Source organism: Cynoglossus semilaevis, chromosome 17, assembly GCF_000523025.1.
Source record: "Cynoglossus semilaevis isolate Cse_v1.0 chromosome 17, Cse_v1.0, whole genome shotgun sequence".
Taxonomy (NCBI): Eukaryota; Metazoa; Chordata; class Actinopteri; order Pleuronectiformes; family Cynoglossidae; genus Cynoglossus; species Cynoglossus semilaevis.
This window is the reverse complement of record NC_024323.1, coordinates 8,830,592-8,855,370: the sequence shown is the minus strand read 5'-3', so window position 1 is coordinate 8,855,370 and position 24,779 is coordinate 8,830,592. Positions and strand designations below refer to the sequence as shown.

General features: G+C 42.2%; 1 protein-coding gene and 1 long non-coding RNA gene across 5 annotated transcripts in view; one reads left to right on the top strand and one right to left on the bottom strand.

The window, feature by feature from the left end:
- The window catches only part of fam20ca (FAM20C golgi associated secretory pathway kinase a), a 25,657-nt gene extending 10,111 nt beyond the window's left edge, over window positions 1-15,546 (bottom strand). Inside the window, exons 1-3 of the mRNA XM_008329936.3 lie at window positions 13,891-15,546; window positions 13,420-13,601; window positions 8,896-8,974 (exon numbers count right to left, since the gene is read on the bottom strand). Of these exons, the coding sequence (XP_008328158.1) occupies window positions 8,896-8,974; window positions 13,420-13,601; window positions 13,891-14,423 (794 nt within the window). The 5' untranslated portion in view covers window positions 14,424-15,546. The remainder of the gene's footprint in view (window positions 1-8,895; window positions 8,975-13,419; window positions 13,602-13,890) is intronic.
- The window catches only part of LOC103393098 (uncharacterized), a 182,546-nt gene that overhangs the window by 46,473 nt on the left and 111,294 nt on the right, over window positions 1-24,779 (top strand). The gene's annotated exons all lie outside the window — the stretch shown is intronic.

The window sequence follows — 24,779 nt, the reverse complement described above, 5'->3', positions numbered from 1 at the left end:
GAAAACAGTCTGATTAATTATGTAGGTATGTGCCAAAACTGAAGCTGCAGCTCTTTAAAAAAGATTTCTTATTAAACAGTTAAAAGAAAAAAACCAAACAAACACCAAATGACCAGAAACACAACTTATGATTAAACCTGATAAGCGTCAAATTCCAGAACGAAAATAAGGAAAACTCATGTGGCTGACGATCGAAAATAAGGAAAACTCATGTGGCTGACTTCCTGAACTGCAACCAAAACAATCAATTTACATGAACGCAAATACACACAAGCTTACACACACAAACACACACACACTCCTCTCTCTCATGCACCTCATGCCTCCCCGCAGTCTTCCTGTTCAACGGAATGGACATTTATTTATAATATTTTGTGTACATGTAAATTTAGCTCCTCTTTAATTCATATTTATATCACAACACCCTCACAACCACTTCTTTGTCCTGTGTACGAATGATGTATTTTCCGCACACACTGCTGATCTACTTCCCTCCAGTTGATCTGTCAGTTGACGGTTCGGCCGCTGTTTTTATAACAGAGACCAAATTGTTGTCTAAGAATCTGAGCCCGGAGGCTCCACTCTGGGTCTGCTCCTGTTTTTTCTTTTCTTTTTTTTTTTATCAATATTGCATTCCTTCATTTGTTCTAAAACATATATTTAGCACCATGAAAATGATTTGGTCATTTTATCACGTCCCAAAACTCAGATGAACGACCCGGTTCACGTTCTGCTCCTGGATTCATGAACTCTTTTTGGAAATTTAAAATTCTAACAAGGATTCCACTTTCTTCCTCTCCTCCTCCCTCCCTCTCTCTTTATATCTCCTTCCTGGAGCAGTCACCGTGCTGCCTTCAGGTGCCCTGACTACTAACTGGGAAGCGGTGGATAACCTAAAATATGTCTTCATCACCGAGGCTCTCTGTCCTTCCACTGATTCCTGTGGCATCATTCTTTCTTCTTTTCCCTTCACTTTACTTCACCTGAACGTGGAAACACTACAGAAGCAGATGAAAACACACACACACAGAAATACACACGCAAGAGCAGATCTACAGTGGAACATAATGGTCGTTTATTTTTCACTCTCTCCGGAGACTTTATTTCATAAGTCATAATGGCGTGAAAGGCTGTGTGCCATTTTCCGCTGATCATTTCTGGAGCGTGTCTTGTTAAAATGCCATTTTCCAGCGGCACACTGACTAATGATGGGACAGCATTTCATTTAGCAGCCAGCTTTTTAATGAAAGTGTTTATTAATAACCTCAGAATCTCCGAGGCGGTCACAACAAAGTGTTCTCTTTAAGTTCCAGGCTCCTGAAGTTCATCCATCACTTTACTCTGCTCTCCCAGGGAGGGGCTAGCTTATTTTCAGCGCTAATCTTTGTTTTTTCACCGTTCCAAAATAGAGTGCATTTTGGAACCACAGAGTGAAAGTAACTACGTTAAAACTCCAAACTTCAGGAGCTATTTTGCAGACAGAGCCCCCAAATCATGGCACGAGTGTTTGTGCTCCGTTTTTGCCGCAGCTGAACTTTTCTATTTAAACCTGTCAACAGTTTTGTTGTGCTCAACGGTTCGCGGTCAAATGCCATATCCTAAATAGAAACCATCTATCACAGGCTAAGTGGTGGCTGAGAGATGTTATTGTGGTCATGAGTGGGTGACGGCGGTGAAGGAGGATGTGGTAAAACCACTGGGAAAACAGTTCCAAGAGGCGCATTTTTCCTTGTGTAAGAGTTCAGCGGGATGGAACGCGTCCACTAGACTGGGGAGAAAAACAATGATGATTTGTATTTGAGGCGGAAAAACGAGGCTTCAGGAATCGGCGCTTTGCAGCCAGCGGTGTATTTCAAACTCATGACATGTCTGTAAAGTCGAACGCTGTCACAGATCCATTTTTTAAAAGCCTGTCGTTACATTTGCTTTGAGGGAAGACAGGAGTGGGGACGACGGACGGGGATGAAGGAATCTGAGCATGATGTTCCAAGAAGCATTCATGTTCATGGAGCGTATCATGAGGAAGTGCATCCACATATAACTGTGGCGTTTGTACAGTGTGACATTGACTGTTACCACAGACCTCGTCCCATCATTACTGCTGATGTGTTGTGTGTCAGTGCAGTTCTCTCGCTTGAGTTCCTGCCGCTCTGGAGGACGGGCAGCTGTGACGGTCCATCAGTAGAAGAATGCAAGGCCACGTGTTTGTTACCAGCTGACTGCTGGACTGAGGAATAATATATCCTACAGTACTTCAAATACAGTGGCCTTTTATCCTTCAGTATCTGACCTCAAAACTGCAGACAAGCCACAGAGTTTTAATAGACGAGACATAAAGGCAAAAGACGTGAAATGGGCCACATGATGGAACGGTGTGGCCCATCTTCTTTGGGTTCTCCCACCTGTAGTCCAAACACCTGCAGGTGAGGTGTTGGTTGTGGCCCTGTGATGGACTGATGATGAACTGTCTATGTGGACTGCTGTGATTGGCTCTGGGTCTCATCCCCCTCCCCACCCCCCCGCAATCCTGGAAAGGATTTAGCGTTAGAAGATGAATTAATGACAAAGCCTGAAACCTGAGAGTCTTCACTGAAGTGCTGCCCGCTGAGACACCTTACACTCAGACCAGAGGAACAAAAACAAACTCTGCCCGTGTAAGTGCCCTCTCTCTCTCTATCTGTATCTCTCAGTCTCTCTCTCTCTCTTTTTTTCTTGGTAGAATGTGAAACACTGGAACCTGACTTCCACTGTAATCCTGTCTGATTGGGTACTGGAAATTCTAAACGAGATTTAGATTTAGAACATGACAGTTTGTCTCTTCCAACGTAGGTTATATAACACTGGAACGGTCTTCCCAGCATTAGCAGCACTGACTGAGTCTTCCTGCACCAGCAGCACAGAGGCTCCTCTGTTCGTGTCGCTGCTGCCCAAAGCACTAAAACAGTGGGCAGGAGGGGTGGATAGTAAGGCAGGTGGGTGGCCCACGCAAACCCTAGGATCAAGTTCCCGCCTCTCCGGCCATTAGACGAGACCCGACCACGGCGTTCCCTCTCACTGCCTACCCAGACAATGGGCAAATTCGGGAAGAAGCCTCCTCTGGTTTAATTGGCAGACAATGGTTTCATTCTCCCACCCCTCCCCAGGCCTCCGTCAGGGGGTAAGGGGAGTCACAACCACTGTCTAATTACCACCGTTCATAGGGCAGGTTGAAACAGACATGGGTCTGGTCCACAATGGATGTATTAACCTTTGTGCATGTTATCACAAACAGCCCAAAGTTAGTGAGCCACAGTGCTCTCTCTCTCTCTCTCTCTCTCTCTGTCTCTCTCTCTCTCCTCCTCTGAAGAACTGTTGCTTCATTCATTCGGCTCAGATGGAGACTCAGGTGGACTGTGATGGATCTACCTGGGAAAGGTCTTTGTGTAATGACTGAGCTCAGTGCTAGGGGGCAGCCAGCTGCGTGTGGTCATATTGTTGGAGGATAACAGTTGATTTAGTGATGATGAAACAATGGGGGGTGTGTGATCTGTCATTTTGACTGCTCTAATGAAAATGGGGAGAAGAATAAGTCCCCTTTGTGTTTAAAAGCCCAAACATTTAGTGGTATTATGGCTTCTGAGAGAGAGCAGAATGAAACAAGAGGACGATTTTATGTTGCCTTCTTAGCAGTCGTCTAATTTGTAGGGATAAAAAAAAAAAAAAACGAACAACAGCCAATTCTTATCACTGAAAGGAACTGAGATGAAAATTTTAAAATGACCGAGAACCACTAGAGCAGCTAACTCAGAATGACTAACTCACAACCTTGTTTAGGTACTTAATGTACAAGTGCACAGGTCTCAGGACAGAAATGTTTATTTTGAACGACTTTGAATTTACATCCTGGAGCAAAATAAATGTTCTGCATTCCAGACAACTGTGGAAGTGACATTCCTAAAGACAAGCTTTGGAATTCCACCCATCCTGTATTTTAGACCATAATAATATGGTAGGATGGCAGAACTACACAACAGTGTAGAGCAGTGACAAGGACTAGGTCAGGAACCACACCAAGGGCACGCTGCTGCACAAATGGATTTGACCAGGATGTGGTGCAGAATCTGGTCCACACCCTGGGACAAGGACAACAGACGTCCTCAACTCCAAGGGTGAAATCTACACTTTTTTGGGTTTCAAGAAAAACAGATTTTCCCCTCACTGCATGTTTGCACGACAGAGGCGATCGCTGAAAATGCTCTGGTCCAGGGAGGGACAAGTGCAGAGACCAAAATGACTGTGGGGAACTGTGTGAAAACCCCAGTCTGACCACGGTCTGTGGCCGCTAACTTATTTATCCTGTGTAGCTACGACAAATTCATTAAACTCTGAGCGTACATTTGTTTGAAGTGTGTTTTGGCAGAAGAACAAATTAGAGGGATCATTTCTTGGCAAATCAGACAAATGTGTGATTAAAGCTGCATGGACTGGAGGAGGAGGAGGAGGTGGAGAAACAGATTGAGAGACGGAGAGAGTGGGAGGAGAAAAAACACCACTAACTCCAGGAGCCGGCCTTCCATATGTACCAAAATGTGTAAGTGCAGAAACGGCACTCTGGGATTCTGAGCTTCTGCTGGGAATTAAAAAAAAAAACACAAGCTGCCAGATGTTCCACCACTGAGTGGAGAACATCAAAAAAGAACAATGAGGAACATCAAGAAAGTGTAACATTCTCTCATCAAAGTGGGTGAAAATGGGTCAGTTGTAATTCTCAGAAATGCGAACAATGTAAAATGACCGTTGTTTAGTCACGAGGTGTAATTCGACGATAAGAAGAAAAATGTCTGACACGCCGTTTAACAACCTGCTCTTCTGGAACGCCAGTAGGCTTTGATAGAATCGTATTTGGTTTACGTTCACACACACACACACACACACACACACATATTTCAGCTCAACGTTATTACACTCCACACATTCACAAGTTTAAACGCCTGTAAACAAATCAGCGGCGATGCGGTGCCACAGCGTGAAGCTGCGAGATGAAGGACTTTGGTAAACAAATGTGCCTCCACAACAAAAACACATAAATCGTCGAGTAAATGACGGCAAAAGGAAACACTGACAATTTACATACATGCAGAAGAAACCCATGCTGAGAGTGTTGACATCTCCAGGCTGGGTTGGAGAGGATACGTAAGTAAGTCTTTGATAAACTCCACAAATGACGAGGGCGGAGATAGAATATGGAGGGAAGGTGTAGAGGGAGAAATGAGTGATCACACAGGCTAGGAAGAAGCTGTCAGACTGCGAGCGATTTTAAGACTGGAACACTTTCACCGTTTGGTTGTGTTTGTGTTTGAGAAATATGTGAGAAGGCGAGGAAAACACAGAATGTTTGCTCCAGAAAACCTGCACAACAACACAACCACACCAACCGTCTAACAAAGACAGACTCTTAAAGAGCAGCCTGTCAGCAGTCTGCAAATATTATTATCTGTAACGCTGAGGTCAGGATTTGGTGAACTACGGTAAACTATGGTTAGTTTGGCCTAGAGCGAGGGCAGAGTGTGTGGTTAGAGACCTGGATAACTGTGGTTACAGCTAATACATGACTATATCCAGCCAGTGTGTCACTGTCCCCACTGTCCATTACTGTCTGTCTCACATGCAAAGGCTTCGATGTCCCTGTCTGCTCTATAAACACATGATCAGTCCAAACATCTCTTCCTGCACAGTTGATGGAGTCATTTGTTTATATATAAAGATAAACAGGCTCAGGAAATGTGAAACAAAATAAGTGTTTGGTACAGTCTGCATTACCGTAGTTTGTGTGACATTTGTGACCGAGATGGCACGAGTGAGACAATGAATCTGGAGTCAGGAACTTCTGTCCAAACATCATTCCTTTTTCTCCTTCTTCTTCTTCTTGTTCTTCTTCTCCTCCTCCTTCTTCTTCTTCTTCTTCTTCTGTCATGTATGCAGTTCATATTTCTGTGTAATACAACAACATCACTGATTGAGCAGCTACAGCTGCGTCTTGCCTCACTGGTCGCAGATTTTTCCGTACCAGCCGTGGGTGATGGAGGTTTCATAAACTCCGTAACCCCTACGTGTGTTGGCTAGTTGTGTGTACATCCGTGTGTGTGTGTAAGAGAGAGAGCGAAAGAGAGTGAGCGCTGCAGCTGTGTGCGAACAGCTGCCTATAGACACGCTTCCAGTGGAAGCACCCGGAGATGAGCTCAGATGGCGTCCCTCAAAAGTGTGTCAAATCTATGAAACCACTGGAATTCCTATGGTTGTGTAAAACGAGTGGCGAGCGACAGACGTTTCAGGTTTATAACAGCTGAGGTCGGTGGATTCAGCAGGGGTTCTGTGTGCGTTGGTGCTGAGCTCTCAGCATTTACCTTCATTTTGTTTATGCATAAACACATGGCTACTGTCTGTGTTCATGCAGAAGTCATCCATGGAAAGAGATGTCATGTGATGTCACTGCCTGAAGCTTGATGTGATGTGTCACCTGTCAGTTTTACTGTGGACCAGGTTTTTTTGTTTGTTTTTGCGGTCATGAGTCTACAGGAACCTGGCCCTGTCTGAAATAAAGGAACATTTAATGGAAGATGTTCAACAAGAAAACACTTGATGCGTGTTTTGCAGCCATGCAAATACAGGCAAATAAGGGCAATAAGGGCTGATTCATCGTCATGCCAATATTCCCTGCTAATACGGGTGCACAGTTTTTCCTGACGCTGCAGGAAAGGAACCTGTTAGAATCACCAAAAGGTGATGTGACATTTAAAGGTTCTATGTTGAAGAATTAGTCATGTATCAGCAAGCTATACACTTGTCTCAGGGGACAGTTTAGCTCCAAGGGTGCTTAAAATCCCATAATAATTCCCTGCCCGTTGTCTCCAGTTCAAGGACTTCAGGAACCATTTTGCTGTTAGCAAACAAATCTGACTGCAAATCAGCTGAAATCCAACATATTTAGGGTTTGAAAGAACTGCAGAAACTTTTCTCATTTTGGTTTCCCTCGCTGACTGTAATTCATACTTATCTGCAGGACTGAACCGTGACCGCTCCTTCATTTTGGCACATGTCTTTGCAGACATTTCCAAAATAACAACATGTAAGTGCCAGGACAGTCTTTTTTGTGTGTGCGTGTTTTGGCAACGCGTGACACGCTAACTCCCAGAATATTTTCGAGACAACCAGCTTGTCACGTAGAACACAAGATTGGCAAAAGATTTTAGACTTAATGCCCGGCTACATTAAAAAAAAAAAAAAACTTCTGTGAAACTAAGACAGTGGTTAATTTTCTACAGTATTACTATTGCTTGCAAAGATTTTTCTGACTCTTGAGATTTGGCATGTAAAGTAAATAGTGAAGAAAAATGTTGGTGACAGGCAAAGCTGGGGGTCTGAATAAAATATGACAGGCTGAATAAAGAGCTGGAGGAATCTGGAGTGTATAATTCAGAAGCTGTAATTACTGTCAAAACAGTGTGTGATGGCAGTGGGAAACGACTGATTTAAACCATATCTACTACGTACAAGGAGTTAGTACCAGTGTTTTCAGGATTATTGGATCTGATTTCAACCAATACGCACTGATTTATATATATATGCATATACACACACACACATACACACTGTATGTCTGATTATCCTAACATATCATTGTATGAATACATGGCAATTACACATGTTGTCATTAATTACAATTTCAATTAATCATGATTAATGTATAGCAGCTCTGTGAATAATCAGATTCAAAACTGGAATTGTCTGTCGTTGGCGGGGATGCAGGATGATGGTTGCGGGATGACACGGAGAAAAAACTGAAAATCGTGCTTGAATGAATGTGATGTCCCAGCTGACTGCAGAATGGAGCCATGGTTTGAGCCTACGGTGTAAAGTTAGGTCAGGATAAAGAAAAATGACTGTTTCATACTTGTACGTTGACTCCCTTACAAAGTAAAGGTTAGATTATTCTTCATTCTGGCAATAAAGAGTGTACGGACATCAACAGCACGGGTGAAAGAACCTTGAATAAACTTTCCAGTCTCTCCATAAATCAAACCCTGACACTGAGAAACTGTTTCACCTTTTTATTTTTAAGTTTTATGTCGAAGTAAAATCCACTCCGTGTTTCAGCTGGTTTGGCCACAGGCTCGGTTCATTTGAGTAAAAAAATATACACAGGCTGTTTCTGAGCCGTCGATGTTGATCTGACACCGTGAGCTTCCTCAGCTCACACACACACACACACACAAAGACACTAACTCTTTGTCGCAGCTGCTTTCCCTGTCTCTGCCTTTGTCTGAAAATCTAATAGTTCCCTCTGAGGCTCTTATATGGAAACAAAGTATGAATTTCATAGCCATCATATCAGGTTCCTGAGCAATTACTTACGATTGCAACCTAGTTGGCCTGGAAACCGTTTATCCTTATTGGCAAGGGAGTCCACCGAAAGAGAACTCACCCTCAGCCGAGACGGAGGCTATTTCTTTTTCGAGTACAATGCACCTTTGTCAGCATATACTCCTCCCCACAGACGTCTTCACGACGGCTCAGTGCTCATTTTAACTAACACATAAGCCTGTTGATGTTAATTAAAAAGCAGACGGATGATTCCCCATCAGAAAAAGATCACATGGAGCGAGGGGAGGGGTGTGTTCGTGTGTGTGTGTGAACAAAGCACAGGGATGCAGCAGCAGTTTTTGGTCTGAATTTTAAAGAGCCCTGGTCCGGTCTCTTCGAGCAAGAAGATCAAAGCAAGAGTAGCAAACATTTTTTCTAGTGCACAATATATAAAGCCAGAAACTTTGTTCTTATAAATTCAATCAATGTTCGTAAGGCTAATGCCTAAGACTTAATGTAGCTGCGCTGCGGTGCAGTCAGAATCGTGCTACTTACTTCATGGGTTTGAAAAGCGCTTGTCCGTAGTTCTCAAAAGTCATGATGAGTTTCAGCTGGGTGCCTCCTGATTTCATGGCTGCAGAGAAAAACAATAGGAGTGTTAGATCATCTCCTGGACCGGTTTAGGCATGAACCAAGGCTACATGTGCAAAATACAGATGGATGCTGGGTAAGATGAAAAGATGGTTCTCTGTGAGTCTGTTTCAGTAGCAGTGTAAAATGTACACGGATGTTAAAGAACCTCATCACATGATGATACTGTGCAGTATGATTTCCAACATCCTTATTTCCACGAAGCTCTGCTGTGATCTCTGCACTCTGTGGGTGACCTTCCCAGAGTAAATAGCTTCCAAATGGATAGAGATGAGTCATCACTGGAATATAATCACTATGAATAGATGTGTATTGATTTGCAGTGATTAAATTCAGGCCTGTTACTCAGTGCTTGTGCATCTCACCATTCTTTCAGTGTGAATGATTAGAAATCTTCCCTTTAAAAATGTCTTTAGAAACTAACACTTTCTACTAACTAACTAACCTTTCTTGGCTGGTGACCCCATGAGATGATGAACTGACCTTCTACAGTCATTCAAGTAAGAAAGAGCCAGTAGTTGAGTAACAAGAAGATCAGAAGTAACGTCACATCATTTCTATTAAAACACCAGCATTTTGAAACTCTGTGGCGTCATGGAGAAAAAAAATCACAAGCTGGTTATTTTAGGAGGCATCTGAGAAAGTTCACCACCTTAATTTAGTATTTCTCAATTTTCTTTTTACATAAATATATCCCCCATCTGTGTGCTCATACTAAGTAAATATAAACCGATGCACCTGCACTTCTGCACAGCTGCTCCCTCATTAACCAATCTGGGGAAAGTGATTCCACATCAATGCATAATGAAGCCGTCACATCTGCTGAGCAATTAAGGTGGTATTGTTGAATCAAGGTGTAACTGAGTCAGACAGGAAATTAGTGGAGAAAAGTAGCAAAAACACATGTGAATACACTTTTTTCAAAGACATGATAAGATAAAAAAAAGTCTAATATAGTAAAGCATAGACCATTTACAGGGAATGGATGTCAATGTCCATAACAGACAGTTGCCTAGAAACCTCCATTTACTGCACACAGATTGTTCCCCCCAAAACTAGAGAAGAGCTTCAGTCTTCTGTACTGCAGTTGTTCTCAATGTGGATAACATGACGGACCTGAAGTTGATTCAAAGCATGTGTCACTGTAGAGAAAGTTATGTCAGTGAAAGTACAGTAAGCTCTAAGTGCAACCACATGGTGGAACCAGGGAGCTAAGGCAAAGTCCTGTATGTGGAATCCACGTCAGCATGGCGTTAAGAAAGGGGGACCCATGAAGAGGACACCTGTCTGTCCCAGAACCGCGTAGAGACAAATACTGAAAACACTCCTGCATGACCGAACACGCGGGCACTGACAGGAGATAAAAAAGCTCCACTTCCACAGACCATTGTTTGAATCTGAAAGTGAGCCGGCGACCTTGCTGTTGTGAAGCAGTGCGTGATAAAAACAAACTGTCTTTCACCACAAGGTTGTGTAAGATTATTTCCCCAAAAAGAAAAACAACCAAAAAATGATGTGCCCCCAGCTGTGTGTTCCCATCCTGCACACGGACCAGAACAAACCTGATTCCCACCAGATGTTTCTGACTGAGCCTGCACGTCTTGAACACATTGTCAGTGATTGTTTGTGCATGATAAACACTTCCCTTCTCACCTCCATAAACTGATCTCATACACACAGGGAGAAGAGCCAGAGACAGACTGAGACACAGACAGAGACAGAGACGGAGGGTCTTCATCTGTCTCAAGCAGAGCGACTATAGCATTAGCATTAGCATATTACACAGCACTTCCACTTAACCTCAATATCAGTGTAAGCCCAGTGTAAGCTTATTGAATGCTAACACCTCTGCTACGCTGACTGTTTATTGACATGTCCCTCAGTTTCTTCTTCTTTTTGGTTTGTATACACCATGACTTCCTCAGAAACCCTGACTCAGTTCAGAAGTCTGGAATATTCTAAACAGTGTTTATGTGATAGTTTTAAACCTGTTTCCCAGGAAGTTCTTAAGTTGCCGATGCAGAAAAGACATTATTTATCAAACAAATGTAAAGTATGTGTTGAACATGAAGTAATTTTGGAAAACTGTGGCCTAGTGGTTAGAGGATTGTTTTCAGAAGACTGCAGGTTTGAATCCTGCCTGTGGTTCAGTGTTAGCAGACCACAGAGTGCAGGGAAGCTAGTCTAGCCCATGAAACCTTGACCATGAGCAATGCTTTTGTTAAGTGTGGAGACTGAGCCCTGACTTTGATTTGCTATTTTTTTTTTAAAATTTTTTAAACTTGATTGATCCCACACTAGGTTAACAGCAGATCTGTTGGTACAGGCTGCCCCTTGGAGGCAAACCTCTGGGAATCAAACCTAGGACCCTAATGAATTCATGAATGGTCTGGGGGTAAAACACCTCCAGACTGTTGTACAGTACTGGAGCATTACCAAATTACAGATTCACTTTTATTTGATTCTCAGGCTCTGCAGCTTCTTTCTTAGTAAGTGTGGTTTGTACCGAGTCAAATCCTAAGAATAAACTGAGAGTATTACAGCTTGACATGAGGCAGATTTAATAAAGCCAGGTCAAGAAGACACTGGCCCTGCAGTAATCAACACACTGGGCTATACATCAATCCTCAAACCTCAGAGAGATCGCAAACGACAGAGATACGTTTTAATGCTGTGACCTTGACCCCATAAGCCACAGTTCTTCTGGGGATGGCCTCATTTCACTGCTTGAGTCTGTGCCTTTATGATATTTACTTTCTAATCCATAAACTATAAAAGCTAATCCTCTGTAGAAACCACAGATGATATATTTTTTCTGGATAGTCACGATGACATGCGACCAAACATGAACATAGCAGATAAATCTTTTTCTGGTATCTTTGGGCAAATGTATGTGTTTCCTCCCGTCTGCCCATCTGTATCTTGCCCGGGTTCCTCTGAGCATCCACAAAGGAATCAATGCTCCTGTCTTTTTCTCTGCACCTCTCACAAAGCTCCACGTCCCCTCTCTCCACGCCGCGCTGCGATGATAAATCCATTCTGCTCTCACTGATGCCACCTCACAGGACTGTGCTTATGATTTATGAGTCCAGCTGAGGACTGAACAAAAGGCCGGAGTCTGCCCCAGCAGAGGGATGGACGCAGAGGAGTGTGTGTGTGTGGGGAGGTGGGGGTGGGGGTAGGGGTGCTAGAGAAAATGCTGAGGGGGTAAAAAAAAAACAACAGAACTTTCAATTGCTGTCCATGCTTTGTAATTTTAGTGAGACAGATAAGTGCTAAGTGTATATACCAATTACCTGCCACAAAGGCTGTAATACCTACTTTCAGGTGCACGGGCGAACACAGAGCACACACTGCACTGAGTTTCCCTGTCTGCAGGCAGACAGTGTTTTTATAGGTGTGTCTGGGCAGAGATTGATGGTTTATGTATTATGAACAGAGGGGACGAAAACAAATCTACTAAAGTGCAGTCTGGGATGTGGGATATGGATAAAAACAAATATGAAACAACTCTAAACAGCCAGATATTACTGTGCAGCACTCTGACAGAGGCGGGGGTCTCTTCCATGAGCTTTGATAGTGGTGAAATAAGGAACATTGACTGTAATTTACTGCTCATTCACTTTGATTTTAAATTCTGACTGCATCTGTAGTGGAATGACTTAATGGCCAGATTCACATGGTACTGAATGAAAATGGTTCTAATTTCATGGCTGGTTTCAGACCAGTGTGGTTGAAGAAAGTCTCACAGGATGTTTGTGAATGAAAGAGGAAAATGTCATTCTTCTTCTTGTCCAGTTCTACGTCTACTTTTTTTCTTCTTTTCTCCTAATTCTGTGTTTTTTAAAATACAAGGTAAATTGAATAGATTCATCCACAGCTGCTACACAACTACCAGTTTGCTGCATGTTTTGAGCAACACACAGGCAGGTTTCTACAGAAGCCACGCCCACACACTGACACATGCACTGCCTGACAACGGTACAATGCATTGTTTGTATTCAGATCAAGTTTTCCAAGGAATTAAATATTATCATACACAAAATAAAAACAACTTCTGGTCAACCCACACAGCCGCACTAGGCGAGTGGTTCTCAATTATTTTCTGTCATGATTTAAGTGACGAGATGGGGCACTATTTTGAAGTTTTGTCACAAAATTGTTGGGGGTGTACAGCTCCCACAATGAGCCACAGCTTTGACAATGACAATGTCCATTAATGTACAGGATTCAATCTATGTGTTTATCTAAGAGCAGGGCTTCCATGTTGGAGGACATACAGTGATACACGAGACAAAGAGAAAACCAGAATTACACTGGAGGTCAGGTTCACACATGATGAATTCATCTAACAGGCAACAAATCAATACTGGACTCTGACTACACACAAATACACCTCCTCCCTGACCCTCCCTGTGACTGACTCACCCACACTGGTAATCCTCTGTGTCACCAGGTCTCTCAGTAGAGCATCCAGCACTGGGTTGTGTCTGCCGTAGAGCTCGAAGCGGTTGATCCCAATGTGGAAACGCAGCCAGTTTGGGTAGGATTCAGCTGTCGCCTCTCCTGTTGGAGACAAGTCTTCCTCTGCGTTACCCTCCTCGTTGTGCCTGCAAGGGATAGACTGTAGTTTGTCAAAATGTATTCAAAGAATTTATCGTCACAGTATTTCTTCTACAGTAGTTTTCCAGTGTTTTTGTCTAAACTGAGGGAGTATGATGCCAAATCTGTAATTTCCTTTAGTGTGGTAACAATGATTAAAGATAATCCAGCGGGATTTGAAGGCTCTGTGCTTTACAAAAGGTGAGGTTACATCACCTGAGTGGGTTATTACGTTAGAAACTGATGAATGGGTGGAAGGATGGAAGGATAGACAGAAGTTTGCTCCTATTATCTCACCATTCTTGATTCCCTGTTGCCTTTGGATACAAGCGGATGTCAGTGTTGACATTAAACAAAGTGTCGCCGTCCGTGAGAGCAGGAAGGGCAATCTTGTATAAAGGATGCCCAAAAAGAGCCGTGAGTTTAGAGACCCCGTGGTCGTGGACCCCACTCGAGTCTCCCAACAGCGGCTTGTGGTCCTGCGCCTTCCCGGCCGACGGTCTCATCCGCCTGGCAGTGTCCCCGGCCGCCGTGATCTTCTCCAGGGAGTGCGACGTGAGGTTGGAGTTGGGCTCGTTGCTGAAATCCTGCAGGATCCTCAGCGTGTGTTTGTTAGGCCAGCCGGCTTCCGCCGCTGACTTAGCGCGCTGCTTCCCCCAGCCCTGCGTCTCAGCGCCCGGGTGATGTGCGCACTGGCAGCCGCCGTCCCCGCCGTCCGTTCCCGCCGCACGCTTCTCCAATTTGGGTAACAAGTCTATCATGATGTGCATGGTGCAGGCCACCAGGAACACCATCAGTATCAACACTCTGAATTTACGAAACAAAATCATCTTTATGTCTTTTTTACACTGAAGCTTTTAAGCGCAGCACACCTCACGGCGAGGACATGGGTGTTCAACACCGACGACCGATGACAAAGCAGCGATGTTAGTTTGAAGGTTCGCCGTGATCGTTCCCTACGCAACACCGCTGCTTCTATCTTAACAGCTCCATCGTGTGTTCGATGTTATTCTAATTTGGACACTGGTCCAGGTTTTGCCCAGACAGGTGAGCGGACACGCGCATTTGAAGCAACGAACACTTTACAGGCAGCGGCTCAAAGTGAAAGCTCAAGTGCTTATTGTTCATGTCATTGTTTAAAAAATAGTGAATATTGCCGAAAGGCGCTTGGCAAAAAAAAAAAAAAAACAACAAAAAAACAAAACAAAACAGAAAGATTCCCTGTTCAACGAATTCCGCTTTTGCTTCTTAGAATAAAAGAAATGCCAATCGTGTCGGTGAGAATAAAAAAAAGTCTCAAGACAGAAAGATACAGTCTAGTTCACCGAATCACAGTCTTCCTTCTTTAAAGATTTGGAAGATAATTCGAAGAAAAAACAACGGAAGAAATCCATCAAAAATAACAGGTGATCCGTGGCGGAGATGCTTGGATTCCGTCCCGCGGCTGCTGCTGCTGCTGCCGCCGCCGCCGGTGGTGATGGTGATGGTGGTGGTGAAGTCACAGAGAGCGGCTGGCAGCAGGTGCAGAGAACCTTCCTGTTTGTCAATTTGTCCCCTCGTACACGCTCTTGTCTCCAGTCCAAGTGTGCATCCAGGGCTGGGTGGGTTAAATATGAAGACCGGAGCCCCATGAGCCCAGCCTTGGTGGCGTCATGAGGAAGAGATTGGCTGCACATATGAGTAACAGTAGTGACATGAGAGGCGAGCTTCAAAGAGGAGGAAAAAAGCTGCGCACTGGAACCTCACTGTGAGGCTGCTGCCACGCCTGTAAAGGCCGCTAGAGGGCGCGGACGCAGCCTGAAACTAGACCAACATGATGTATGACCAGTGAAGAAATGTCCGTGTATGAAACTAACAAAGTGTTGGCCATTCTTCTTCATGCACAACTGGCCAATCAGAGTGGTCTCTGGAGAATCTGATGAGCACAAACCAAGGAGCCCTTAGTTAGTTAAATTTTATATAATATATATAATTATATAATAATTATTATTTTTGCTTTCTCAGATTTTATTAATTTTATTTAGAAGAAAAAAAATCAATTTCTGCGGTTAAAACTCAGTAAAGTAAATAAATGAAATATAAAAAACTCTGAGTCCTTCTAGGCAACAACATTCTTTACCTCAGTGCAATTCACCAGAGCAATTAAATGATACACATTCCTTTGGTTTGTGTGACATAGGAGGAGAGAGATTGGCAAAACTCCACTTGTCTTCAGTCTGCCCCCCCCAACCTCCTCCTCCCCCCCCCCCCCAAACAGTCTGCCTTCGTCAGTCATCTCCATCTCCAGAGTCGGGCCTAGACACGGAACATGTGAGACACGTGTGTAACAGTGTCCTTAATGACCATGGTAATAACATCAGCTCTGTTAGTGATGAATTCACATTCAGGGACTACACAGAAATAATGAAGAAACATATTCAACAAACACATCTGGGCCAAGGCTTTAACAAATAACAGGGAAACAGCGAGGTTACACTTCTGTTAGAGAGAAACCAAATAGTCATTCATTATAAACACAGCATCCCTGTGTGTGTTTTCTTGACGACTTGTCAAGTCGTTCCCGTTCTTTTTTAACTGCCTGGGTGATAATACACATGTGATCTATATTTGCAGGGATAATATTATAATATTCATTTATAATCACAGGATGATGACGGCAGGACTCATTTCTTCATTCTCACAGTTTCTGGGGCCACGTCTCACCATCAATTTCTTAAAGTATTCTGTGACCTTTGACCCACAGAAGAAGAGTGATGAATGACTAAGTAGTTCAGCCACGCAGGGACCCCCGGGTCGTTCTGTATTTCAAAGCGGAATCTGGTATCATTCCGGTTTAATCTTGTCCTGTGTCTTCCCTTTGTCTGTAAAGTATAATGAGAAAAGAGAAAATGAATGAAGAGGAAGGAAGAATATAGCAGCGCATACTTACCATCCTGATGTGTTCAGATCCGTTGAGATCCAATGACAAATATTTTTGTCTGTGTGTGTGTCTGAATATTTAACCTGAGGGCTCGTCTGTTCTTTAGAATGAAAGTGGTTCCGCAGACCCCAGACCCCAGCCCCCAGACCTCGCTAATGTCAAATTATAGTCTGCAAATACCAAGGTTATGGAATACGTGAATTGATAAACGTTGATGGTATATATAGATATATATACATGTGTTTTTATGGCTCCATAAAAGGCCATAAGCTCCATCATGTCACGTCCTGTCAGGCAGCTTTATGAACCTCATGATGTGTTAACAGCCAATTCCAAAGTGAGGGATAGGCTCTGCAAATGTCAAAAGTATTGGAGTTAATTGGAGAATAATCATTCTGAATAATAGCAATATAAAATGGCGATTTTGACAAATGGCTTGCCATTTAGCAACGTTGCCACATTAAAAGTCGGGCGCGGCTGTTGAAGGCTAAACTCAGTGTGACAAGAATAAACGAAACACAGAGTGTCTTGAAGGCGGTTGATGAGTTAAATCTGTTCATATGACTGCTGAAATTCAATGGATTTTTCACAAGTTGTGTACAGAGAACGAGGGTCGTCCTGACACCAGAGCATTTTCAAAGCAAAAACGTTGGCTTTATTCTTGTCAGTGTTCTCTGTATATTCTGCCTCCACTATTATTATCATATATACTTGCTCACAGTGATATAGCAGAGGCTGCCCTTCCTGATGCAAAGCAAACCTCGAAACACAGGACTAGGTTGAAATGAATTGTGAACCCTCTGGTGGCAGGCGGAGGAACTGCCACTACATCAATATACAGTAGGACTGTTTTTGTCCTCATCACATAAATTAAAAAAACTGTTTACAATAACATGAAAAAAGTACACTGTGAATGTGAGTAAATTGGGACAACACTGACCTCTCAACTCTGTCGCTTTGTTTCAGTAGTTTCAATTGATCCAAAGTCTAACTGTGATCTGAGAAGTAACAGTTTAAAAAAATGTACTGTCACACCAACCGTCCTTTATACAGTCAACCTGCTTGGAATCTCTTCAAATGATTCAATTCCAATGCACAGCACCGCTGTGACACATGGACTGCATTAGTCTTTGGTTGAGACCAGCTGCCAATCGCAGCTTGACACAGAATTAGAATAATGAGTCCACCGTGTGTGGTGCACTGAAGTACAGTGGCCCCGCTGTGTTGATCTCTTTATCGCCAAGGCTCAAAGAATAAAACCAAGTTCTGGGATTTTAAATTATAAAATATGAGCTGTGACCTTGGCACGCCCAGAAACAATGGCCGCACGAGCCTCTCGTGAGCGGCGTGTGTGTGTGTTTCCCAAAAAAGACGTGATAGTTTTACTGCAGCTATTGGCCCATTTGTTGTCAGAGTACTTGTGCGGTTCATCATCCGCTGACAAAGTTGCTGTTGTGTTGCCACTCAAGGTCTCCACTTTAAAATGGGAAGGTGATGGATCAACATCTTTGTCTGTTTAGCCAGAGGTGGCTATCAATATCAAATAAGCTCTTGTTCAAGGATAAAGCGGGATCTGAAGATTCCTGACGATGATGAATGAGAGTTTGTCTGAACCGAGGGCACGCAGAAACTCGCACAACGGAGGAAAACAAATAATTTAAGCTGGGCACACACTGCAGTCATGTGACCCATCTCTGTAAGAGTCCTCAAAACCTAAGCACACCCACATCCAGGGATTATGGTCCTGTATGATTTAGCAAAGAGTCAAAGAGTGTTTACATGATGATTGTATAGAAATTCAGTTTTTTTTTCCTGTCAGTGTGACCACTGCACCTTCAGTAAGTGGGCTGGACACAAATTTAAGATAACTTTCAGATGAGATTTAATAATACTAAAAATCTAATTTCACTACAAAGTGCTCTGGCTCAAATTTCACAGCAGTGTAAGGTTGTTGTGACATGCTGTGGGTCATCATGAGGTAATCCTCCACTTTCTACATGCAGGATATTACTGCAATACTGTGGGTACCAACCATCACTTCCTTTTCTCCCTTTTTTGATGTAGGTGTTTCTTGTTAGCCAAGAGTCCGTCTGGACTCCAATCCTTCATTTTTTTTTTTTTTTGCAACATCCTGTTGCTGGCCTGCTCCCACTCACTGCTGGTTGACACATACTGTAACAGGGCGTTGGCCGCTCGTGCAAACATCCAGATATAAAAAGAAATGGCAGAGACACAAATATATGAAACACACTCACAAACACACTCTTACACACGCAGAGTCTGGAAGCACAGCCGATATTTCTCCTCTTGTTTTCTCTGCCAAATACTATCTCTTTTGAATCTTTTGAAGAATTCTGTAAAATTTACATTTTTGTTTGCCGTAGACTGCCTTGTCTTACACAGACCCCAAAACCTGCATTAGATTTAAATTTGAGTTACAGTATTCTGGACAATAAGTTGCATTTTTTCATCCTAGTTTTGCAACAAATACTCAGGTGCGACTTATATAATTTCACATTTGTTATTTTCACACTGATAGCCACTAGAGGGCACCCTAGCTGGCTGGTGCAACTTATAGTCCTGAAAATACGGTACTTCTTACTAGTGATGGCTCTAGCCAATAGTCTGTACTAGTCTGATATCCTGCAACATTCCAGGATCAAATATTGAAAACAAAAAAGAACAGCTATAGCCCGATCCTATACCTAAGCCCTAGACTTTGCTTTAATATATTTTATTAATAATTCTGTGCTGGTCTAAGGTAAATTGATGGAAAAATACTGTTGTTGTGGTGACAAATCTGTACTTAGGGTGAGGGTATTCTGAGGTTCAAGATTTAGTTTGGAGTTGGGATTAGAATAAAGGTCGGATTAAGGTTAGTGTAGGTAATAAAATTAGAGATATATTTATAATATTTGTGATTAGGGTAAAGGAGATGGAGAAAACATTCTATCTGAAGTGCTCAGTGTGAGAGAGAGAGAGTGAGAGAGAGGGAGGGGGCAGTCTTCCTCCTCCCGTTGGACTGTGTCCTTGTATCTGCTCTCCTACTTCCTGTTCTGGAAGTCCATAATAAGACAACACCGGATGTTTCCCAGGAAGAGTGAGGTTAAGGAGTGGGTGCGAGGGGTCTATTTGCTCAGTGGTTTTCATGAGCAAATGAGTGCAGGGGGCTTAATTACAGGGGCCGCCACCCCCGCTGAACCACCACAACACTTTCCTGTGATTAGAGGAAATGATTTGTATTGATGCTAGGAGTGGAGGAAGGGTCATGTTTAATTGCATTAGAATAATTGCTTATTGATGGTTGAGGCGAGGCTGGACTGTGACGACGAGGCTGCAGCGTGTCAGGTGGGAAACCGGTGTAAACAACGTTGCACTGCAGAGCTGTTTAACAGCCTGGTGTCTACAGTCTGTTGGCGGAGTTGGCTCCGATGTCTTGGCCGGCGTTCCCTAACATCCACGTGACAGAATCTACCGTTTCACAACAGGTTTTACCAACCAGTTATATTTGACTTAATAAAATGACTATATTCCCTGTTGACCTCTGAGCCACACTGCAGCCACTGTAGCTACAGCCCAACGAACCTTCCCCTTCCTCATGGGAATTACAAACAACTTCTTTTATTCTTACTCCTGCAAAATACTGGGTTGTGCTGAATCTGTTTCTGCTTGTGATATTTATCATACTGGAGGTAATCAGTTTCACAGTGAACCCCTAAAACACTGCCTCTGCTTCATACCTCATAAAATATAAATATGAGTATAAAACAATAGGAGGAAAACAATTACAGCACATTTGTATTCTCACGAGGATGAATATAAATATAACCAAAGTTCTGTGTTATTTATTAGGAGCTGCAGATACTGCAGTGTTCTTTATGGAAACACATTTATGGTCTAATTGTGCAGCGCTTCGTGTGGCTTCCTGCTCCACTCTCACAGAATTCATATTTTTCCGTCTCTCCGCTCGTGTTCTAAGCAAACGCAGGCGACCTTGATCCTCAGCCAGCGACAGCAACCTCGGGTCAGGCAGAGTTACCCTGCTCCCAGGTCACTGCGGTCTGGAAGCCGACATGGGAACACGGAGTAAACACCAGGTTCTGGTCCAAGGGTGGCTCAGGGCAGTTGATGCAAGGGTGTGTGTGAGTGTGTGTGAGTGAGTGTGCCAAACAGTGAGTGACATGCCTCATGTCTTAACTTGGGTTGAATATTTGTCTTTGTTGGTTGGGATTAAAATATTCATTATCTGAGTTTGGAGGCTGTGGGACCACGTGTCGTCTGGACTTTACACAGACTTAAGACTGATTTATGAATATTCATACTTAGATAGATAGATGGATGGATGGATGGATGGATGGATAGAACTTTATTAATCTCTCTTGAGTTCCCTTTGGGAAATTAAGGTCATGTCATGTTAAAACTAAAATACAAAAGACAGAGTGTCTGTTGTGTGCAGCCAGAGCGTGTCCTTTATGGTACTGACGCTTGTTTGAGAACAGGGGTAGTTAAATGAGCGGTTTCTAAGGCAGGCTGGATTTAAAGGATGTTGTTTTGCATTTACAGTTCTGTTGATGTTAGTGAGTTCTTCCACTCTCTGCAGCAGGCATGCAGCAGAACTGCACCATGTGGGGACAACAGATGTGCAAGTTGCAACAGATCAGCACTGGGCCGTCAGACAGGAGCGCAGCGTGGCGGCACATTTACTGAGCAATTTTGTTCCTTCGCACTTACTCACATCAACTTAGCAGCAAAACACTGGTCTTTCTGGTCTTAGAGATTGATTATATTACAATGAGTATCCATTTTAAAACAGATAATCAATAGATGTATTTTTTATGGTGATCAATCTTCCTATTGACATTTAATCTGTAGATCAATAAATGTTTGTTCCCCGTTTGAAGCCCAATTGCACAGGTATACTTTGTGTCTGAGAGACCAAAGAATATGGATCATCTTCAACTAAGATAATCCATTAATCTGCTCTGTTACTAATGTGTCAGTTCATTTTTAATGTTCGCATCAGTAGTCTCCCGGGTGGAACAAAAACAGCGACGGTAAGTTGAACATGTTATATTTTAAAAACAGCCTCATTTTTAACTAATCATTTGTTTCTAAAAACACTTCAGAATAAATAATTCTTTTATTATTCTTTTATTATCTTATTGTTATAACACATATTTGATCAAAATTATACTTTCTTCAATCATTTGTTTCTAGAAACACTTCAGAATAAATAATTATTTTATTATTCTTTTATTATCTTATATTGTTATAAAACATATTTGATCAAAATTATACTTTCTTCTCACTTCATGCTTCTTTTTTTTATTTTTATTTCCAAATGCAGTATGTTCTTGGTTATAGTAACATTATAGTTGTAATAGATTGTGTGACTGAGGCCCCGATGTTACTATAATTAACCACATAATTAAATATAAATATGTTTTGCTTTTAAATATACAGTAGTGTTCTAATGTCTTGGCCCATCTCAAGCTTTTAAACATAATGTAATGAACAAGCATGTATTATTTAAACCTTCCATTAAGCGTTGCGTGAAATACAGACATTACTAATGATAGTAATCAAGTGTTTAGGGAGCAGCGCTGATGCTAGTGGTTAAGTACGAGTAAAGTCCACATTTATATGTTGTATTTTAACGTTTAGAAGCTGATTTAAAAAACAAAACAAACCCCAACAGATATAATGTCTTACTTCCTGCTGGTGTACATAAAATAATAATAATAAGCTAAGTAGCAAATGCAATGGCGTGTTTGTACTACTTGTGCTAAGTACATGGTAGCATGATAGGAGCAGCGTTCCAGAAACATATATTGTCATATATTTCACTGCATTATTTGACATCATAAACAGGACAGCCATAAAGTGTAGTGTGTATTTAATATTTTATACCTGATTCCATTTCGTACATGTTTCATGTTGAACCCTGACTGATGCAGTACAGTGTGGAAGAACTCAAACACACTGACAAACAGGAATGTCCCTCTGTACTGTTGCATGTGGCAGGAGTTGGTATTACAGTTTTTATATAGTCAATTTCTGTCAATTTTATTTTATTTTAGTGAGAGGATATAATTGCATCATTTCCTGTTTTTTATGACATGGCTACTGGTTACAATATTTGGACACTGAACACTAATACTGTAGAGTTTGTCCTCAGTTTGACAACATTTTGATTTAAGATAATGTGATGAGATTTGGATGGAATCAAGGAAATGGTTTGTGTTTGGTCAATAAGGAACTAGGACACATGGGAAATGACCGTTATATCATGATTTTAAGTTAACATTTTATTAATAAATAAATAGCAATAGTTTCAATCAGTAGTTCCACATGTTCAGTTCAGCCTATTCTGTAGATGAGCTGAAGGGCACATTCAAATATCATCCTCCCTGTTGTCCTGAACACAATGAATGTAATTAAACTTACCTCCTCCCTGTTGTTCTGAACACAATGAATGTAATTAAACTTAAAAGATTCTTTCTGGGATGTGATTACAGCTTTAAAAGTCCAAGGATAGTCATTGAGCTGATTCAAAAACCTTCAGTGTGTATATCCAGGCAACACAGTGGGCATTTCATGACAGAAGAATAAAGTCTAAAAGAATAAAGTGCTCCTTAACCCCCCCGCCCCCCAGACGTCATCGCTGTGGTGATCTGCCAACACCGCAGAGAAACCCTCAGGCAGGAGGTAATCATTAGCTCTAGAATCACAGGGTGAAGGGGCGGCTGACAGGTCTGACCTCTGATACTGGAGTAAATGTATTTATTGACATTACTGATACGAGCCATACTTTGACAGATCTCAAATACTTTAATTATCCATCCATCCATGAATAAACCCAGGTTAATATCTCCCTGGTCCCAGGTTCAGGTAGTGTTTTTTCAGCTCAGACTCCTCATGATGAGATGAAGCAGCAGGGAAAAAAAAGTATTTCTGAATTATTGAACAGATACATGACTGACAGACTGAGAACAAAAATATAGTGGGTTGTGAAGTTGATTGATGCCAGAGCTAACTTTAAGTGAGCTGTTAAATCAACGGCTCGCACAGCGTTCAGTGTAGTCCTGGTGAAGTGGAGAAAATTGGCCAAACTGCTCTCCACTGCTGCCTCACTTCCTTTTCCAAATGATTCCCAGCAGCCTGACAGAGAGACAGACTTTGGATCTGACACGTTATGTTTTGTTGACAATTCAGCTCGTCACTTGGTTTCTTCCCCAGGCAGAATGATTTTAAATGTCCTGTCTGTCCATTAAACACAGAACATCCTCTGACTGATGATATATATGTATAAATTATATTTTCTAGCACCATGAATGTATTTATTTTATTGTTATAAAATACACATCTGATTAGAATGAGGCTTTCTCTCCTGCTTTTTAAAAATAGGAATAAACAAACCTTTGGTATATTACTGCCACCTACAGGCTGGGTATTGCATCAGCGTTACATTAACTTGTTTTAAGGCCATATTAAAGTCACAGTTCTGATTTATACATGTAACTCTGCAGCACCGAGGTACATTTTTAAATTGTACCTTTGCTGTTATAATTGCACTTCCACGTGGAGGACATTTTTACCTTATTATATGCAGGTCAATGTGAAGAATTTAAATGATGTCATCCATTAAAATAATTGCTGGCGTCAACTGCTCTTAACAGACAAAGTGGCAGCGCCGTTAATGAATTAGTAAGTAGTGGGTACTACGTACTTCAGAGTAAATGTTTTTACTTTACTTTAACTGTAAACTGTAATACCAGAGAAAGACGTGCGCGTGTTTACGTGTGTACGTATAATAATAATGTACATGTGGAATACTGTGGTATTCTTCAGCATGTACTACCATCTGGTGTACTTTGCGTAATGACACAGTGAAATGGGGAATTAACTGTTAGTAGGTCATACACTGAGACTGCACTTTTATCACACTCTGCTCCTACTTCCTGCCACTGAACAGCAGCCGCTGCTTTATTCTCTCCAAGCTGCTCGTTCACTATATGTTTCCCACAGAGGATCAATCAATGGGACTCATCTCATCACAACAAGACCAGACTACGGAATGAGCGGCACAGTGAGGATCAAAATGAATCAGTGCCTTGGGTTTTCATTAACATTTCTTAGAGCGCATTTGCACATCTGAGTTTACATTTGCAAATCTCACCCTGCATCTACACTGGACTATGATATCAATGCAATTATCAGGAGGTCTAACAAAGCAGGTAGTTGATTCATCTTTATCGCAGGCCTT